Here is a 21,825-nt window from a genome sequence, read left to right as displayed (position 1 = left end):
AAAAATTCCTTAACGCGTAAGTTTAAGCGGATTTTAAAATTTCCACGTTTTTTAATAGTTATATGTTGTAGCTTTTGAAAAAAAAATATATATCTTTAATTAATTAAAACAAAAAGGATACAATTTTTACACAAGAAACTGACATTTTTGAATTTGTCGGACTTTGACACCAAGAAATGGTGTCATTATTGACACATGTCAATATTGTCTCATTAATCCTGAATAAAACGAGACCAATTTTATTACAAAATTATGAGAATTGTTGAAGTTATAACGCTTTTTCTAAAACAAGTCAGTGCAATCCTTCTAGCGTTCCGATATTTGCGATATACATGTGTACTATATGGTATATGATTTTAACTGCATGGATATATGCAGTTTACGCACAACTTAAGCTAAATTTTTGAAATTGTTTTCTATTGTTCAATGGGATAAGCGATTGCCAGGGCTTTAGAAAAACTTAAAGACTAGAGGGGGGACATCTGAGTAGAGTTTTAAAAAAAATCGAAATTTTTTTTCGCTTAAAAAATTCCTTAGGGTCTTAAAAATAACATATCAAAAGATATAGTCTAAGTGTCGAAATTTTCCATTCTGCGGCGATGCCTCACAGGTCCCACAGTACTTAAAACTTTAGACGCGTTTTACTCGAAACCGCTTTTTTTGAGTTGGCCGAACACATAACTCGAACAACTCTTAACCTATCGATTTAAAATGACAGTAGTATTCAGAATACCTATGTCTATCGACACACGTGGGATTTTTTTTTATATTGCTTACTTTTTTTTTATCAACAATTTTGTGACGTTTTTTGTTCGTGAAAATTGAAAATTTTGTTCAATCACTCACCATTTTGCAAAAAATCAATATATCGAAAAAATCGTGTGTCGATAGCCGTTGATGTACAGAAACTAACCAAACTTGATTTTTTGTTCTAAATCAAAAATTAAGGACGTTAGGTGTCCGGCCTATTTAAAAAAATAGGGCCTACGAATAAAGGCTGCAGAGCCGCCATTTTGTTTTCGATTTATAAAAAAAAATTTATTTTGTACTTTAAATATAATATAATTAAGCCTCATTTATAAATTTTCGATTGGCTTTTTCATTTGGCCAAAATAAATTCCAGAAAGTCCGCTTTTTTTCGCCTGTTACTCAGATGTCCTCCCTTAAAGCCGTTGTCATTCAAACCTTTTGCAGCATATTGAAAGTGAGTAATGCATTGGCTACTTTAGTGGTTTAAGAGCGTTTTTTACATCTAATTGGAAATATTTGGAAATTTGTACAACAAACCTTCATTTGGACGATACTCAAGAGATCGTACATATATTCTACAGTGTTATTCTTTAACATAGATTTTGTTTTCAGCTCCATCGCAATAACTAAATATTTTTCAACCTGACCATGTCATGGGAGAGTGTTGCGTCCAAGGATTTTTTGAGGTAGTGAAATATATTACGACTTGTTTAATAATGTGTTTCTTAACAAATGAATTTTTCATTTTAGCATTCCAACTAGTCATAATTTGTCTGCAACACATTTACTTGCATCCCCTGATGGTTCGCGATACCTTTTAGAACATTCAACCGGTTTGAATCTTTAAAATGTAGTATAGTAACATTATTATATTTTATCTTGTACTTAGGTGCGTGTCAATTTAATGGAAGCTTTTCTCGCGTGGCAGGACCCGGATCTTCTCGAGATGCAACTGGTTCTAGGCATATATGGAATCGTTACGGATTATTGGGTTCGGGTTCAGTTACAAGTTGTTTTTCGGCATGTCAACGAAGTCTTAAACAATATATAGCTAAACGAAAGGTAATTGGTTTACTTTTTATTTTTTATCATGAATGTACGGTTTTTTTTTTCTCAGATTGAACGAGGCCGACAGTTATATGAACAAAACCACCAAACAGCAGCTGTCCGAACCTGGCACAGCGCTTTGAAAGGGGACTGCCAAAGGGAGGATTGCTTCCAGCTTCTTGGGTACCTTTATCAGGCTCATATGGATTGGGGAAAATTTCGGGAAGCTATTGAATATGGTCATCAGCAACTAGGGTTTGTATTAAAGCATATATAACGTGAAAATAAAGCTTACATTTCAGCTGTCAAGTGATACGAGAATTGTTTATAAACTCTATTAGGCAAAAAAAAGAAATGTTAAAAATCTTAACGAGAGGGTACAAGCAGAATTTTTTTTGATTCCGAGCTATAATTCATTTAGATGAATTAAAGATGATTTAGCTTCCTTTACATGGCGTAACAGGTGACTCGTGACATCATCAACAGTGGAATCCTGCATAAGGCGAAAGACTAATATGAGCTTACAGGAATCAACCACTCTCAGCGTAAGCTCAGAAGATCCATGATCAATATTAGTCTGCCCAGTCCCTTGATACTGAAACAACACCAGTTGGTAGGCAAGTAAGCGTCAGTAAAATATTTAGCATCGAAAATTGATCAACTTGTACCACATGGGAAGTAGGGGTACTTAATAAACTGTTAGCAGGTTGCTTGGAATTAAGCTTCTTGTGATTCGCTTAATAACTTTAAGCCAGTGGTCGGCACCGCAATACATTGATATAGTTTAAACGCATTAGTGTTAGTAACGAATAGCAGAAAGTAGGCTGTGAGAATGACGTTTGACACATTTATACTGTGTGTGTGGGGCAGAGCTCGGGCAGAGAAATTTCCTATGCCCTCGGGATAGGGCCGTGCCGACCTCTGCTTTAAACCAAAGAATGGTGCTTCAAGTGCAATTGTTTACTGTACAAACTTACTCCAGTCAGTACGGATGTAACGGGTTACGTCGTAAGAATAAGACTCAGTGTGAGTTTATGTTTAGGAATATAATTATAGCGCGACAGAAAAAATTTTCAAAGATTTATTCTATATAAATAAACCAAAAAGTTCAATAACACAGCCACAAAAAAAATATTTTTTCGGGTCTGGAGGTCAGACTATGTTTACTATATGTTTTCGGGTTCGCTGAATCCGAATCCGACTTCAAAAACTAAAAATGATAAAATTTTTATTTTCCGATTCGGATTCAGTGACTCCAAAAACATATGGTAAACATGATCTGAGGCCAGAACTCGGGAAATAAAAATTTTATCAAGTTTTTGAGGTTATGTCGTAACGCTGACATTCTGGAGTTTTTTAGACCTTGGATTCGTATTCAGCGACCCTGAAAACATATAATAAACATGGTCTGACCCACGGACACGAATATAATTTTGTATGAGGTTTTTTGAGGTTATGTCAGAACCCTGACGTGCTGGGGTTTTTTGGACCTCGGATTCGGATTCAGCGACCCCGAAAACATATAGTAAACACGGTCTGACCTCCAGACCCGAAAAAATATTTTTTTTTGTGTGGCTGTGTAATTATTATAAGTCAAATATAATTTGAGAGTCTAACGCTATATTCACATCTTCATTCTTAGACGTGACAACCTCTGTGAAGGGGAGGATTATACCCTTGCAGAGGGTATTATAATTTTGGTCAAAAGTGTGAAACGCAGTGAAGGAGACATCTCCGATATTCCTGATCCTGATATTCTTGATCAGGATCACCTCCTGAGTTGATATGAGCATGTCCGTCTGTCTGTCCGCCTGTCTGTCTGTCTGTTTTTACGCAAACTAGTCTCTCAGTTTTAAAGCTATCGTCTTGAAACTTTTCACACACCCTTCTTTCCTTTGCACGCAGTATATAAGTCGGAACGACCGGAATCGGCCGACTATATCCTATAGCTGCCATATAACTGATTGATCGGAAATGGTATAACTTCGGTGTTTAGAGAGTTCAAATTTTACATGAGCGCTATTTTTGTAATTGTAATACGACATACAAAATTTCGTAAGGATCGGCCGACTATATCCTATATCTGCCATATATTGGAAATGACCCAACTTTCGTGTTTTTGAAGATAGCTGGAATTTGGTACAGATTCTATTTTTGGTCAGTTGATCCAACCTACCAAATTTCATTAGGATCAGCCGACTATATCCTATAGCTGCCATACAACTGAACGATCGGAAATGGTATTTGGTCGAAATATCAACTTACGTATTTTTGAAGATAGAAGCTTGGGACTTTTTTTAGATTTTTTATTTTAATTAATTGATTTTATTATGATGTAATCATAAGGATCGGCCAACTATATTCGATGTTTGCGATATATATCCGGTTTTAGCTGCAAAGGTATATGAACTTCGGCTCCGCCCGAAGTTAGCTTTCCTTTTTGTTTCTTATGATTTTAATCTTATGTCCGATTAAGATTAACCATGTAAAAATTTCAATAGGTCGGCTGTTGGACTTGTGTTTTGTTACAGACAGGGACTGCGAATGTACCATACATACATATTTGCCTGTTTTTTAGACGCTGATAATAAAATATTTCAAAAGTTAAAGCAAGTCATTGTTTTTTTTCAGAAATATTCATTATCATGTTGTATATTTTATTTTATATATTTTACTTATAACAAGAAAGCTAAGCTAACTTCGGGCGGAGCCTAAGTTGATATACCCTTACAGTTAAAACCGGATATACATATATCGGAAACATCGGATATAGTTGGCCGATCCTTATGATTACATCATAATAAAACAAATTAATAACAATAAAAAATCTAAACAAGAAAGGAAAGCTAACTTCGGGTGGAGCCGAAGTTGATATACCCTTGCAGTTAAAGCCGTTGGCCGATCCTTATGAGAATATGATAATATAACCCAATTTATTATTATATAAAATCTAAAAAAAAATCACAAACTTCTATCTTCAAAAATACCAAAGTTCGTATTTCTACCAAAAACCATTTCCGATCGTTCAGTTATATGGCAGCTTTAGGATATAGTCGGCCGATCCTTATGAAATTTGGCACTTCGTATTGTTTTGCCAAAAATAGCTCTCATCTCAAAAACTATATTAAATAGTTTTTAAGGGGTGGCTGTTTCCCTTAGAGGGCTTTTTTTTTTAGAGCCTTGCGGTGATAGTTCCCCTGGTCAAACAGGTCAACTGAAACCATAAAAGTAAAAAAAATTTCATTAGTTTAGTGCAGGACTGCAAATAAGACTTATGAGTTCAACAAAATTGAACCCAAAAAAAGCTCTCGTGGGGAGTGGGAAAAGAACACATTTTTTAACGGTGAATCCAGAAACGCAATAAACTTTTATTTCGATTTCTATTGCTAAAATTGATATATAACTCTTATTTTCAATTTTTAGAATAATAATTAAGAATAAGAATTATTTTTCAATTTTTATAGAAAAAATAAAAATAAAAATTATGATTCAATTTTTATTAAAAAAATTAAATATAAGTGTTACGATTCAATTTTTATTATAAAAATTGAAAATAAAATTGAATGCGAATAACTTCTGAACCGAGTGGACTATTAAAAAACCTCTTACATATTTATGATCTGTGGCGCAGTACCTTTCAAATGATGTATCGAATGTTCTTAAAGGACATAATCAAGGATTCCTCAATTATTCAATTTATTTAGTAAATAAATAAATATTTATTTATTTATCTGTAGCTAACAGATTAAGATGGAATTGCTCTTTCCAGAACGGTTCCCTTTTCTAACCTTGAGGATCCAAATCATTCTACTCTTGAGGTTTCATTATTTCTATCGACCTTAAGTTTATTATTTGACTCCAGCATGCCATGGAAATATCCGTCCGTTTTTACAAGTGCCTTTTGGTATAAAATTTAAATAAGAAAACATTGAAATTAGAGTCTTAAAATACTGGTTAATCAAGATACTCGGTAGATACTCAAGGTAGCTCGGTCTAACTACACCATGCATACGGCGGAATGTTCTATTGGCCACTCCTGGATTCAGTGTACTCATGATCAAAAGCCGTTGTTTAATTTTGTTAACACTAAAGGAAACATGTATCTTTTCCTCCCCTCCTCCTTTTAAATCAAACACTACGCGTTCCCATCCATATTTTTTATAAAAAAAAAAACTTGTTTCTCTTTTTAATTATTTAAAACATTTTTCTCCGTGAAAACTTTTAAAGTGTGGGCTCTCATGTCAAAACTTTTTTTTATTGAATAAATGGCATTATTAGAAACTTCGCTAAGTGAAACTCATATTTTCATATTTTCCCGAATCTATATCTGCAATTTTCACGCAAGCATAAGATAAGTGATTTAAGGGCTGAACCAAATACATGGTACTCTCTTTGGTGGGCTTAAGTTTTTAAGTTAGTTGAGTTAACTTTGAAGTTAGTAACTAACTTAGTTGGCGTAGTTGGCATCCCGGGAGCGGGAGGATAGGCAGCCTACGTCGCAGCCCTATTGCGTAGTAGGACCATAGCAGGGAAATAGGTGTTGCTGGTTTTGGCGATCTGGCAATCGGCGTAAAGCTAGAATTGAAATCAAAAATTAGAAAGCAGTGTGGAATAGCGTTCTTTTGCGTTTTGCGGCCAATATAAAGTTAAGTATAAAAATTTAAAAAAATAAGTCGCATTATTTGATTTGCCACCGACTTGCCGCTAGCATTACTCCATTCTCGAGGACTAAGAGGGGACTTTTTTTTACCTCTGATGTCTGTGAGGTCGGGCATTCTTTATTATTGAAAAAGCCTTTTTCTCCTTTCTTCTTAAGCAAACGGTCGTGTGGTTTTTTGTGCGCACTGCGTTTATGATAAATCTTGCTGTGACCTTCTGACGCCAAAGGTGTGGATCGAACTTTCAAAATGCGCTATAGACGTCGTTTGTAAACTATTTAATGGGATTATTAATCTTGGCTATTTCCAAAAAAAAGTGGAAGAAGTCCATCATCATAATGATACCGAAGCCTGAAAAAGGCCACAAAATTCCGACATCGTATAGATCAATAATCCATTTTGTACCATTTCTAGAAGCGTGCAATATTATCCGGGTACCCCAATTTGCGGTGAACAGATTAACTTCCAAAATAAGCTCAGCCTTCGAAAAGCGAAAATACTGTAGCGCTATTTTTCTCGACGCATCTCAGGCTTTCGACCGAGTTTGGCTTAATGAACTCAGGCACAAAATGAAAACGTATTTGCCAACATTTACCCAACTCTCTAGTCTCGTTTCGGAACAAGGTCACATAGATCGTTTTAAATATTCCATTCACTTACAGACTCACTTTTAAAACATGTTATGTTTTATAATACATAGATAATACATTTTCAGAAGTTACAGGATGAAAAATTGGTTGGTGACTTATTGTTTAAAATTGTATGTTAAGATACTTTAACGAATTTAATTAGACTGTTTCCTATTTTATTGTTAGAGTGGGCCCCCTGCTGATTTCCAATCTCCTGTCGCCTGTAATAACGACCGGTGTGTTCGTAATTTGTAAAGTAAAAATGTTTTTTAGATTTATAATTGTGAATGGATTATTGCTGCTACTCCTCGTGCTGCGTTGCCTTAGGTTCTCCTAACCATCGCCTTTTCGCTGGCCATGCGCGGGCCATCCTACCTTTCGGAACACTCCCTTGGGTCGTCTGCGACTGATCAAAGACTTGGTAGCGATCTTCTTTAGGATGTAACTCGGTTATTTGACCCATCTTCTATTCGTTTGGGGGGAGCCGGTCATCCTTAATCACAACTAAATCATTAATTTGCAGATTGGTTCGTTCTTGGCACCATTTCGGACGTGCTTGTATATGTCAGAGCCAGTCCGCGCTCCATCGATGCCAGAATTGTCTCAGGAGCCGTTGACCGTGTCCTCCTATGATGAAAGATTCTTGTAATTCTGCTACTTGATTCGCGCCTACATGAGGAAGTCAGGAACGCAGGTAGTCAGGTAGTCAGTACGCAGGTGGCGTAAGTTTGTAGATACCTTTGGTTTTCTCCTGAAGGTATATATTGCCATTGGGCTGTTGTACTTAGTTCCAAAATCTTGCCAATTCGGTTGAGACGAAAGTCTTCCAACGTGTCGGATTTTCGATAGTTCGATGGATGCATCAATCCAGAAGTTAACGGACATGGGAATTCCGGTGGATGAAAACTGCGTTAGTTCCCATTTAATCAATTGGGCAGCCAACACTCCAACAGAGAGTTCGACTCGAGGAATTGTTAGTGGCTAAGTGGGAATGACTCGACTCCGTCCTGTCAGTGCTTACGCTCCCGGATTGATATTGTATTCGGAGGAAAGTATGTACAGGCTTGCGAGGAGCCGTCACAAAAGGCGTGTAGTTGATGCGACTGTAGGTATTTTCCATTTCTCAATGTTTGGTAATTGATGTCGGAATTGTTCATATCGGGCTATAAGGATTGAAGCAGGGACCGTAGTTATTATAATTTTTAAAATAAAAATTAAAAAATAAAAATTATTTGTTGATTTTTATGACATAAATTGAAATATAACTCTTATTATAACTCAGGTTCCGTGTTGTCGGATGTCTTGGGTCGCCACTGCCAGTTGTCCCTTAGAATACTATAAAGCCTTAGGGATCGTAAAGGCGAGCGACTACTGAAAAAAGGAACGTTTCGTTAAGGAGGTCGGAATGTCTAATCGAACATTGAAGCTATAGAAATCCTCGTGTGGACTCCAATAGAGATTTAATAGTCTCCTGGAAATTTACTTCTACATTTTTTTTTCCATGTTCTGGTCAGGAATTCCGAATAAGATCTGTGGATGATTTGATGCACATTTTCTGAGTTCCATTCCTCCCTATTTTTGTGTAGCAATAAGTTGATCTCGTATTTCCAATGCTCCATGAATAGTATTGTGACCAACTTGAAAGTCGTCAACATATACTTCATTTAATAAAACTGGATTTGCTAATGGGTACCGATGTTGCTCGTCGTGAGCGAGTTGACGGAACACGCGTATGGCTGCGTATGGTCCATAGAATGCGTTTAAATAGAGCACCATCCTGGTGCATGTCGATACAACGATATATTCGTTGGTTATCTTCTGCAAACACGTAAGGATGTAGCCTCTATTTAATGATGACTCCTCCTAAATCATTTTGTAGCAGTAGGGCGATGCACAATATGTGCTGTCTTCCTTTACCACGCCGTGGTGTGCGAGAGTACATGCTAAAAAATACTTTTGACCTCTTGGAGTAATCATGGTATTTCGAGCTTTTGCGGACAAAATATTCCCTGATGGTGGAGTTTTATTGTTGTTTGAGGGTGTCATTTCTGTTTGGCCGACGTTCTAAGAGGTAGTATCTATTTAGTGCAATTTGTTGATACTTTCCGATGACTTGTCCCCAGTGAAATTCATTTTTTAACGGAAGCCCTGGTCCTGGTACGCTGCAAATGATCTTCTCACCATTGTTTGGTAAAGGTTCTCTCAGAGCAGATTTGATCGAGATCAAAGAAAAATCCTTTACCAGTGCACTCAGATTATTCTGATGGCATCGAATGGTTACTACATTTTTCTTTGTTTCATTGCTATGGCCAAATACGATCCAAACTAATTGAATGAGTTGAGCAATCGGTTGATTTGAAGCTCCTTTTCGTAAATCCGGCAAATAAAGCGTCGATGCGGCCTGGCCTGGTACATTGCTTCTTGGTAAACAAAAGGTTATCGAGTTGAGGACATTCGCTGGTCACATCAGATGGTGAAATTGAGGGTCCGTACATGAGCTTATGGAAAACTCTGTACTTTATTTACTGGTGTTCTTTGGGCTATCACCGATCCCGGTGATCTGTGCTGTGACTTCCAGTAACTGAGTGGCACGTTCTGTGACTAACGTGCCCTCAGAGCCATGATCGATCAAGGCTCGAATAACTGTTGTTTGTCCGGTGTTATTATTATGTAGTTGTACTAGAGCTGTGGCCAGTAAAATGGATCGAGTTGGCTGCGAGGCAGTGGCCATAAGCAATGTAGTGACATCGGAAGGTTGAGCAGAACCGGAGCTCTCCGTTGCTGCGTTGTGAGTAATCGGTGATGAGCTTGTATACGTCGTGAGAAAATGAAGCAGGGTATAGTGGCGATGTCCGCATTGAAAACCATTCTTGTTGCTGCCACACTGTGACAAGGGATGATTGACGCTGAGGCAATTTAGACATGGGTTTGTATGGTCAAAAATTCGTTTGCAGGAAGAGCAATCCTTGGACAAGAAATAAGGACATCGCCGCAAAATGTGTGACCCCTTATAGTTTATGTAAGAGATGGGACCGCTGGTTCCAGTCGTTGTGTGGAACGTGCTTCCCTTGTAGAAGCCGGAACCCTTTTGCTTGGGATTTTGGCGTGGATAAATTAACGATTTGTTAATCACAGATTTTTGCGTGGGCTGGAAACATTTCCGGTTCTCAATGATGTTCATGCTGACGAGGCGATTGTTGAGGAAGGTTTCCAAGGCGAGGAAACTCGAAATGTCACTGGAGTTTCCCAAAAAAAGAAAATTGAGAAAATGGAAACGCTGAATCTGTAAACTTTCCAGAAAAGTTAGCTACTGGCAACTTTGGATGTTGGACTGCCGCACCGGCAGTAGCCAGCGCTTACAAACTTTTGATGATTCTTGTTGAATTGCTGGCTAAATAAGAAAGAAAGGCGCGAAAGGCGAGTTTGGAAAGGCGCAGTTGGAAATAGGGCTTTGTTTTCCGAGAAGTGCTGTCCATCTTGAGTTGGTTGGAGTTGGTTGAGCTGATTATGAAGATCTTTCTGGAGCAAAAATAAGCTGTCGGCGTTGCCACCATTTGCCATTGTTTCGCATTCTGCACTGGAAGTGCTCTCTGACTTTGGCTGGCTCATTTTGCGTATGCTCTCACACTTATGTATGTATGGTCTTCCGAAGTGAGAACGCGACAATGGCTAGTCGGAACTTCATTTATTTACTTACTTGCTAATTCTGATAAATTACACTTAATTCTGACAATTAATTCTGAATGGGTCAGCTCGCTAACTATCCCTCGTAGTTTACACCCTGACCTTCTCCTTCACTCCTTGCCTTTCTTGCTTTACGACTCTTCTTAAACAACTACTTTTCAAAGGGGAGAGAAAGACAAGTAAAGCTTTGCGGAGATTACAGAGAGAAATCTGGGCTCGCTGAAGATGGAGCGATAAATGGAAAATAAAAATAACGCCCATACAGTTTGTCTTTAATACAAATCCGCTTCTGCCCAATAAATGAGTCAAAAGGCATGCGCATCGTTCTTTTCCTCTCCAGGCTACGAATTTTCGTTATGAAAATGCTTTAAAAAACTTAACTCAGGTTAATGATCATGGTGTCCTATTAGACTTAAGATTTTAATTTGGTGACCATATTTCCACAATGGTAAATAAGGCTAAAGGTGTCCTTGGTTTTATTAAAATGTGGTCAAAAGAATTTAATGACCCCTATATAACCAAAACATTATTCATTTCTTTGGTCCGTCCTATACTGGAGTACGGTTCATGTGGCTGGAGTCCCCAATTTGAATTACATCAAATCCACATAAATTCCGAACAAAAGAATTTCTTATTTCTCTTCCTCTAAGAATTTCCCTCTTACCAGACCCTTACTAATAAAATAACCACCCTTAATTAATCGTAAGAAAATGCTGGGATGAGATTTTCTAAATAACCTCATCAATGGTGATTTAGATAGCCAGCATTGACTAACACGCTTAAATTTTAAAATTCCTAATAGAAGGACTAACAGAAGGCCATTGTAGTTCGACATATGAACAACACATCTTAAGGTGTTATGTTCGAATTATTTCTCGAGCACCCTTTCATCGTCTGGGCTTCTTAGCTTCTGGGCTTCCAAAATTAGGAAATGGACCACGTTCCCTCAGAAGTCACAGCAAGAGAAAAGCTTAGCCGTTCAGTAGGATTTTATTGGGGAAAGAGACCAACGTGACCACGTGTAATGGATATCAAACTGCTCAAAAAAGCAAGAGGACAAAGGAGCTAGTAAAAACTGGTATCCGGCCACGCCTGGAGATTAGCATCTAGAGCCCGTCGTCCCCTAAAATAAATAAATGCTTGCAGGGACGGGCTGGCTCGAGGTGTCTCTCGCACGGATCAGAGTGACAAGCAAAGCAGAAAGAAGAAAAGCGAAAGCCAGAGTGTATTGTCGGGAGGCAGATTAAACGATAGCGGAGTTTGGCATCAAAGCGGCACCGACACCCGTGAAAGTGTCCGTCTGCACGTTATGTAATAAAGAAGTTCCCAATTTACCGCAGGCCAATGCATCGGAGGTGCCCAGGGGTTATAGCTTCACCATCGTTTGGGTTTGAGCCGACAGCGATAATCGGTCGCGAATTCAGCACTGCTTCAACTTCTACAATCACCGTCTGGAGCTCGTCTTCCTTTAGTAACGCGTTACCCACAGCTCGGAGAAACAAGTGTTTAGACGATTTAACGGCCGCCACCCAAAGCCCTCCAAAATGTGGGGCTCTGGGAGGGATAAAGATAAATTCAAATCGACGAGGTACTCCAAATGCTGTCATAGCAATGCAATTTCTTGATGGGTCCGCGTCGTCCGATAAATCTAGATAAGCACATAATGAATGTATTAGCGGTGAGATCTTTTACAAGTTCAAGATGACCGGAGTTGTGTTGTAAGGTGGCTAGTTGCTATATTCCGAATCTCTAACTCTTCACTAATGTTAATTTGGTGAGTTTTTGCGATAGACTTGTAATTTTTCATCCTTATACTGCCTCCATACTATCAGTTGAAAATTACGATGGGATTCAGTTATTTCCACTTGTCTGTACATTTTGACGATATCTGCTGTAATATCGTATTTGCAAAGATGAAACCTTTCTAATGTAGCGTATAGACACGGCTATATAGTTGGTCCGATCATCAGCACTTCGTTCAATGACACTTGAGAGCTTGTCTTACTCGATGCATCGAAAACCACTCTAAGTTTAGTGCTTGAACTTTGCGGTCTGAGCACACATTGATAAGGAATGAAGAAATGAGACTCAGTCGGAATTTCGTCATTGACCAACGTCATGTGGCCTAAGGAAATGTACTCCTTCATAAAGGCAACGTACGTGGAATTTATTTCTGGGTAATTGGATCCTCCTTTCCTCCTTTCTAGTGATAAGAACCGCCTTTTTGCAATTTCCGGAGGGTAACCGAACCATACTCTCCATCAATGCTCCTTCGCACATAATTTGCTCCGGATTGTAAAGTTTATTCTGTGCAATGCTCGGGAGACTTTCTATATCCCCGAATTTTCGGAACAACATGTCCACAATGCAATGATCTTGAACCGCGCTTAACATAGAGGTAGCCTGTCTGAATTTTTTGTTTGATGACTTGCACCGACCTGATACGATCTATTCAAAAACGGAGTTTAGTAGGACTGGACCATGTGTTTCTTGCTTAAATTTCCCTTACTTTAACAACTTGAAAAATGCGTCAGCTCCAAGCAATATGTCAATTCTCTGAGGTTTGTGGAACAGTGGATCGGCTAACTTTATGTTGTCAGGGAGGTTCCAGTCTAACACTTGAACTGCCCTCTCTGGTTGGGACGATGATATTGACTTCAGAACAATAAGTTCAGCTTCTAATTGAAATGCCTGTGTTTGGGAGTGTATAGTATAAAGTTTATCTGTGACCCGGAATCTAAAAGCTCACGAGCAATATGTATTTGACCATTGCTACCTGTAATGTTAACAAGGGCTGTATCTAATACACTCTAATTTGAGTCGGTTGTCAATGAGTGGTGGACAGAAGAGGCTTTCAAAGGTTGTGTCACAATCAGGTCTTGATTGGAAGCTATGTATCTTTGAAGCAGTGAATGATGTGGTTTCGAACACACGCGGCACTTAAAGGATTGACATGATTGGTATTGGCAACGGACAAGGAAGTTTTACTAAAGGTCTTTAAAAAATTTGGCCGCCCCAGCTTATTAGACTTTTGCGTGCTTGACGTAGCTTCATCTGTTGCTAAATGTTGGTAGCGCTTATGAAGTGTATCTTGGCAGTCCTGCCAAAGGGGGATGTTTTGAAAGTTAAAACTTTCTTCCCATCTAGATTTAGTTTTTGCGTCCACTTTTGTCATGACAATGTGTATATGCAATGCATTTGCTATAACCTTGTCACTGCCTAGTGAAAGCAAGGATTCGTAGATAGCTGTGAAAGTATCTATCATGTGATGCAGTGACAAGGCGGACGGACCCTGCATTCAGGGAATGTCGAAAAGGCGTGAATTAAAATAAAAAAAAAATTAAACACTGATTGTCATACACCCGATTCAAGGCGGCCAGTGCCTTTGGGTAATTGGTCTCAGTTATTTGGAATGCTTTCACGGCCCCTTACGCTTCTTTCTCCAAACATGACAACAGGTGATTAAATTTTTCGACGTCGCTTAGAGTTCGATCGCTATCTATCGACTGGTGAATAAACCAATAAAGTTTTTATACTCTGAGTAGCATCCGAAAAACTTAAGTAAATTCATTCGAGGTAAATTTTTACCTCGGGTCGAGTTAAGTAATGGTGGTATTTGATTTTGTACATTAGCCGACATATAAAGAGGTTTTGTGGCTAAATACTTATCCTCAAGCTCAGCTCGCGAGGACAAAACCGGATTAATAGACTCAATTTCCTCTTGAATGTTAAATTCACGATTTATGCAATTGTTTAAAATGTCTAATCTGCACTCTAATTCGCTGCCTCGAATGGAGAAAACTTTTGGTTGCATAAACTTTTCCATGCGGTCTATACAACCCTTAACACTTTCAAGACGCGAGAGTAATGAATTAGCACAATCGATGCCATCATTGACATCATTTACACTTAAACTGTGCTGACGTTGCTTCGGAGCCATGATGCAATTTACGCTAAAATGTCAATATAAGGTAATCTTTGCCACCCCCTGATTTAATTGAAATTAAATTCCAAGTAGAGAGCACAGCTATCTAGTGTTGCGATAGGGTATATCGATTGAACTTATTTTAACCTTGGAACTTTGATATAACTGTACCCTAATTGCATGTGAGCTGAAGTGCAAGCGGGAGCCGTTACTGCAGCAGAGAGACAAATTGATTTTCAGGGCCTTCGCCGAGGCCAGTGGCGCGCCTCTTGGTGGTGGAGCGGCGGTGTCCTCGCTAAGCCGTCGCCACGGATCAGTCTGGGCTGCAGCTTCCTTGCGCCGCATTGGGAGGGTTTGCGATCTTTGGTCCGTCTTCGCAGTATCTGCCTGACCGCACCTACCTTTGACTGAACTCTGGGTCCATCTGCATGTAGGAGGCTCCGTTGGCAATGGTGCCCACTCGGGCAGCAATTGGAGCAGAGGTATCGATTTCGGCATGCATCGTCGCTACGAGCTCGAAAACAGTCTATCGCAGCTCGCTTCTGACCTCCGAAACATCCAAAGAAGTCATCGTTCAAAGCAACAACCTAGCCATGTCGAGCGGGAAGCTCAGCATCGTACACATTGGACACTGGCTGGAGGGTCAAGGAACCCTCTTAAATCCTAGAGTTGCGTTGCGTTGTATTTAAAAAAAGGCACTCCGCCCTGGATTGGGTGCTCCTGTATCGCTCAAAATTTATTTGTTTTCCGGGTCTAGTTTGGTTTTGTTTTAGTTTTAGTAAAATATAGTTAATTATATTAACTAGATCACGTTGGAGTCACCAATTCGGTCATTGAGATTTTTTAATGACAAACCGCTCCAAAGTAAAAACGAATAAATTTATATAAACATAAGAAGAATTTTTACTCTGCATGCAGATTAAGCTTGATGATCAAACATTGATGGACTAGTTTATAGTGCATGTAGAGAATGTAATCGAGAGTGCGGCCCGACTAGACATTGTGGAGCTAAAACTCTCTAAAGAAAGGTTCGTTGAAGTCAAGTGGCCGAAAAGAAGTCGGCCTAATAAATAAATTTTACACTACAACAGCGGCTGCTGCTTGACCCGACAACCCTGTCTTATCAATTAACAACAAAACCACTGTACAACAGGTATACCCGGTCATACCTATCAATAAGTTTTTATTGAAGACATAAGTAGACGATGATAGTAGACATAAACATTGAACCCTTTTCCCTATTCACAAACCAGTGCCCATCGTGGAAACCTGAATGTCAGCATAAAATTGTAAACAATCAAAATTATTAAACCAAAGTCCGCTCACAGCTTAGTTGTCGTCGATCAAAGCTATAGGTGTAAGAATATTGAATTGATAAAATCAGTTTGTAATTGGCAAACCAACTAATGAAAATAGCAAAACGCATTCTCGATAATTAAATAAATTAAATTATTATATTAAAATATTAATTTTAATTTTTTTATTTTATCGGGAATTAAAATAAGAAAATGTCGGAGTCGGTAGAGTACAATTATTTTAGTTTGTTAAAACAAAACAAGAAAGGAAAGCTAACTTCGTAGAAGCAGAAGCAGAAAGCCTTTGAAGCTATTGTAATACAAACCAAAAATTACCCTCACTTTATAATTGCTGGTAATTCCTTTATAATAATAATAATACCTTCGGGCGGAGCCGAAGTTGATATACCCTTGATTGATATTTACCCTATAAAACCAATTAATTACAATAAAAAATCGAAAAAAAACCCAAACTTCTATCTTCAAAAATACCAAAGTTGGTATTTCTACCAAATACCATTTCCGATCTTTCAGATATATGACAGCTATAAGATATAGACGGCCGATTGTTATGAAATTTAGTAGGACGGGTTAATTGACCAAAGTTGGGTCATTTCCGATCGTTCCATAATAACTGCCATTTTACTGGCAGTTATAGGATATAGTCGGCTGATCCTTATGAAATTTGGCATGTCGTATTATTTTGCTAAACATAGCTCTCATGTAAAATGTTCTCGAACTGTAAAAACACCGAAGTTATACCATTTCCGATGAATCAGTTATATGCCAGCTATAGGATACAGTCGGCGGATCCTGGTCGTTCCGACTTATATACTGCAGGCAAAGGAAAAAAGGGTGTGTGAAAAGTTTCAAGTCGATATCTTTAAAACTAAGAGACTACTTTAAATAGAAACAGACAGACGGACCTGAAGTCTGTAGGAGATGATGCCCTGATCAAAATTATAATACCCTCTGCAAGGGTATAAAAAGGCCGCGATCTGGTATCCGTCAAAATCGAATCTTCAAAAAGATTTTGAAAGGAAACAATACTTAAATCACGATTAAAGGCCCCGAGGATTCAACTCATCTAAGCCAACTTAGACAAAAAATTACCTATATTAAGAACATAGTAGTATAGTTTATTAATACTATACTATATTATAGTACTATATATTTACTATACTATAGTAGTATAGTAGTATAGCTTATTGTAATTCAGACAAACAGTAAGTAAAATCTAGAGGTCGGGTTTTCTTCCTCACGCTACAACTCCATAACGCACGAATCGATTTCCAATTTCTTCGGTTCCACAAACCGATTTCCACTTTGGCCTTGCATTTTTTGGAAAGATTTCGGGCTCCATAAGGCTTATAGCAAAGTATTTTCAGAAAATATTTAAACAGAAATGTGGAGAAATCTTTTTTTTCATACAGCGCCAATATACATATTGTGCAAATTTGTATTCAATTTAAACAGCAGGCATTTGTAAATTATGTGGATAGTGCATTTGGGGCTAAATCTCTGTCACCCCTCTGTCCATAGTCCTCCTAAAGGACAACGTGCTAACATCGGCCGCCTCATAATAAAGGGTTTTTCAATAGGGGCGCTTGAACTTTTTTTTTTGAATAAAACTCAAACGTTTTTACTTTTCAACTAACTCACACGAGGTGTCAAATCACACGAGAGCGGCGGCCACTCGACCGGTCCATTTCGCGAAATAACACGCTTATCGAACTTAGTTTTCAATTTTGCGATTGTAGCGTGTGTTGTGTGGCATGTGGCCCTGTACTGTTGAAAATAAATGTCGTCCACGTCCATTTCATCCAATTGCGGCAAAAAAAAATAGTTTATCATATCGCGGTAGCGATTTCCATTCACAGTAACGTGGCGATCGTTATCGTCGACGAAAAAAGGGCCAATTGATGCCGCCGGCATGTAATCCGCACCAAACAGTAATTTTTTCGGGATGCAACGGTGCCTCACGAACAACGTATGGGTTGCTTCCTGCCCAGTAACGCATATTTTGCTTGTTGACAAATCCATTTTGACAAAAGTGAGCCTCATCCAAAAGTGAGCCCAAATGCCCGTAATGCTCTTAAAGTAGCAGTAAGATAACGATTATTTTGATAAAAAATTGGCACAATTCGCAATCGCTGTTCAGGTGTGTAGCGTTCCATGATTTAATGTATACTAATGAAGTTTCATATGTCAAGAGAACAAGAAAAAACATGTCGTCGTTCGCCGTCCCTATCGGAAAAAAGTTGAAGCACACCTATTGAAAAACCCTTTATATGCAAGACAGAAATAAGGATTTTTTCCATACAAAAGGGCTAAAGTTTTGAACGGCTCTCAAAGACTATAGTATAAGAGATAGATAGATCAGTTAGCAGATTGGGAACTTAGGATCGTATGATATGAGCAGTGGCGGATTTAAGGAAAAAGGCCCAGTGGGTAAAATTTTTTCTGGGCCCCCTTGTCACCCCATACACCCCATGCACCCAAAAGTTATTTGATTTTATATTCAATTAACGATAGTTATCAAGCATTGCAATTATTCTGATAACAGGGGGCCTCTGAATGAAAATTGAACTTGTGCTGTCCACAAGAGACTCCCCGAAACATTTTTTCAACAAAAAAATAAAAAAACAAGAAAGGAAAGCTAACTTCGGGCGGAGCCGAAGTTTATATACCCTTGCAGTTAAAACCGGATATATATCGCAAACATCGGATATAGTTGGCCGCTCCTTATGGGAAAGTTGGGTCAAAAACACGAAAGTTGGGTCATTTCCGATCGTTCAGTTCTATGGCAGCTATAGGGTATAGTCGGCTGATCCTTACGAAATTTGGCATGTCGTATTATTTTGCCAAAAATAGCTCTCATGTAAAATTTGAACTCTCTAACTCTAAAAACACGAAAGTTATACCATTTCCGATCAATCAGTTTTATGGCAGCTATAGGATATAGTCGGCCGATCCGGGCCGTTCCGACTTATATACTGCGTGCAAAAGAAAGAAGGGTGTGTGCAAAGTTTCAAGTCGATAGCTTTAAAACTGAGAGACTAGTTCGCGTAGAAACAGACAGACGGACAGACGGACATGCTCATATCAACTCAGGAGGTGATCCTGATCAAGAATATATATACTTTATAGGGTCGGAGATGTCTCCTTCACTGCGTTGCACACTTTTGGACAAAATTATAATACCCTCTGCAAGGGTATAAAAATCGAAGGTGTAACTTTCAGCAAGAGGGGCCCTGAAAGCCTTTCGTCGGGGGGGCCTAGTGCACAAGCGCGCCTTTGCCCACCTGTTAAATCCGCCACTGGATATGAACGCAGATTAAGTTTGTGACAACATTTTGCCACGCCTCCATTAAAGCGCCAGTTCGTTAATGTTTTGATGATAAACTGTTCCAATGGATTATCTACACCTACATGTAAAAACAGTAAAAACACCTACATCAGCCAAATCGGATACTTTTAAGAGGAGTTATAGACTTTTTAGTCTATTTAGTGTTATAGTACGGGGTCTACAGTTGTTGTTTTGCCCAAACGCAAAACGATGCAACAAAAATTTGTCACTGGTAATCCATACCGTTAAAAGTTAAACTTTATAGGTTAGTTAAATTGTGGGAGAAAGAGATGAGTACCGGGTATAATTTAGTTGGGAATTTTTATATTTTGGGACCCCTATTAGTCTCTTCCAAATGTATATCATATTTCTGTTTTATTTTCCTGTCTTCCTAAACGGATTAACAACTTTTGGTCTACGTTTTGTATCTTTTTCTACTTTTTTATAATTTTATCTGCATCGTATGATTCCAGTTTTTCATTAGTTTTTATTTTCTCTTGATTTCTTACGTTCGATCAAATCTATATAACAATAAAAAATTACAAAATTGTGTGCGAGTAACCGCCTCAGCAGCCACCCTCGGCGGTTCCCCACCGAAACCCACACGACAGCCAAAAGTAACCAAATACTTTGTTGGCAATAAAGTTGCCAACCAAACATAAACCGCTCCAATTTAAAATCCATTCCGCTAGTTTAGTAAAGTGCATGTAGACATTTGGGTATTTTAAGACGAATGTTAGAAATACAGAATCAGTTCGTGAATAATCTTAAACCCAACCACAAGTCGAATCTTAAATTTGAAAACGGGGACTCCAACCCAACTGGACACATCTACTTGTTAATCCATGTGTCGTTAACTAGCGCAGTCGGTAGCCCTTCGCACAAGGACAGATTCTACCCAGGATTGAAGAAGGATCTGGGACGACGAAGGATGACAAGGATTCACAGAATTTTATTTATCATTATTGTGTAAAAGTGAGTAGAGTAAAATGGGTGCAATTGAGTGCAAAAAATACAGGAAAAGGAGAAATTAAACAAACATAGCAATCGAAGAATGTTGTAATTAGAGGAGATAAACCCGGTAATTCGGACCACAGCACAGTGCCCGATTTAGCTATTCTAGCGTCAGATTAGGCAATTTTTGAACTGTTAAAATTCATTAAAATTTTGTTTTCTACCGATAGTCAAATAATTGAATATTGTTGAAAAAAAAAAATACCAAAACCTATAAACTTGATCAACTAGATCAGCTGTAAGCTCTCAAAGCTAACATATGGTACTATACAATTTTCAGGTGTTGAATTTGGCTTGATCGATGTATTTTTATATTTGCGACACTTTTTTTTGATTTTGTCTGTTTGAAATCAATTTTTCTCAAAGTTCAAGGTATGTTGTAAACGAAATTAAAGATTTGTGACCTGTGAGTAGACGTTGCATTCATAAATTATGTTTAAAACCAGCAATGTTTGTAGTACCCTTTTTATACCCTTGCAGAGGATATTATAATTTTGTCCAAAAGTGTGCAACGCAGTGAAGGACATCTCCGACCCTATAAAGTATAAATATTCTTGAACAGGATCACCTCCTGAGTTTTAATGAGCATGTCCGTCTGTCCGTCTGTCCGTCGGTCCGTCTGTCCGTCTGTCTGTCTGTTTCTACGCGAACTGGTCTCTCAGTTTTAAAGCTATCGTCTTGAAACTTTGCACACATCCTTCTTTTCTTTGCACGCAGTATATAAGTCAGAACGGCCCGGATCGACCGACTATATCCTATAGCTGCCATATAACTGAACGATCGAAAATGACCCAACTTTCGTGTTTTTAAAGATAGAAAGCTGGAACTTAGTACAGATTATATTTTTGGTCAGTTGATCCAAACCTACCAAATTTCATTAGAATCGGCCGACTATATCCTATAGCTGCCATATAACTGAACGATTCGAAATAGTATTTGGTAGAAATATCAACTTTCGTATATTTGAAGATAGAAGCTTGGGACTTTTTTTTAGATTTTTTATTTAAGTTAATTGGTTTTATTATGATCTAATCATAAGGATCGGCCAACTGTATCCGATGTTTGCGATATATATCCGGTTTTAACTGCAAGGGTATATCAACTTCGGCTCCGCCCGAAGTTAGCTTTTCGTTCTTGTTTATAACAAATTTCAACTTCTGTAGAGGAAAACTGTGTGAAGGTCACCTCGGCCCGAAAAGCCTATATATTTGGTAAACTATGGATCGTCTAGTGTATAAGTTATCCATGTTCAGCTGCCCAAACTTGTCCCTGTTAAATTTAGCGATATTTTCAGCAATCATGTCCGCCTGTAAACAAGCCCCTTTTGCAGTATGGCATTGGGAAGCAGACGCCACAAAGAAGAGATCTGTAGTATTTGATCACATTTTTAGCTCTACAGTTGATTAATACAAATGTTCCGAGATGGACTTGACATCGATAGAATGTACCATTAAAAATTTTTGCAAAACTCTAT

General features: G+C 38.4%; 1 protein-coding gene across 6 annotated transcripts in view; it reads left to right on the top strand.

Moving 5' to 3' along the window:
- Positions 1 to 21,825, top strand: part of LOC108124132 (43 kDa receptor-associated protein of the synapse) — a 443,392-nt gene that overhangs the window by 108,040 nt on the left and 313,527 nt on the right. For 5 of the 6 annotated variants that reach the window (XM_043213549.2, XM_070282396.1, XM_043213551.2 and 2 more), the window contains exons 2-5: positions 1,363 to 1,436; positions 1,501 to 1,583; positions 1,640 to 1,812; positions 1,868 to 2,052. In XM_043213549.2, coding sequence (XP_043069484.1) covers positions 1,399 to 1,436; positions 1,501 to 1,583; positions 1,640 to 1,812; positions 1,868 to 2,052 — 479 coding nt within the window. In that variant the 5' untranslated portion in view covers positions 1,363 to 1,398. Of the gene's footprint in view, positions 1 to 1,123; positions 1,205 to 1,362; positions 1,437 to 1,500; positions 1,584 to 1,639; positions 1,813 to 1,867; positions 2,053 to 21,825 lie in introns of all 6 variants that reach the window. The other variant, XM_070282394.1, reaches the window with a different exon arrangement.

The sequence above is a fragment of the Drosophila bipectinata genome, chromosome 4, assembly GCF_030179905.1.
Source record: "Drosophila bipectinata strain 14024-0381.07 chromosome 4, DbipHiC1v2, whole genome shotgun sequence".
Classification (NCBI taxonomy): Eukaryota; Metazoa; Arthropoda; class Insecta; order Diptera; family Drosophilidae; genus Drosophila; species Drosophila bipectinata.
The sequence above is the reverse complement of the archived record's forward strand: the minus strand, read 5'-3'. Positions and strand labels throughout refer to the sequence as shown.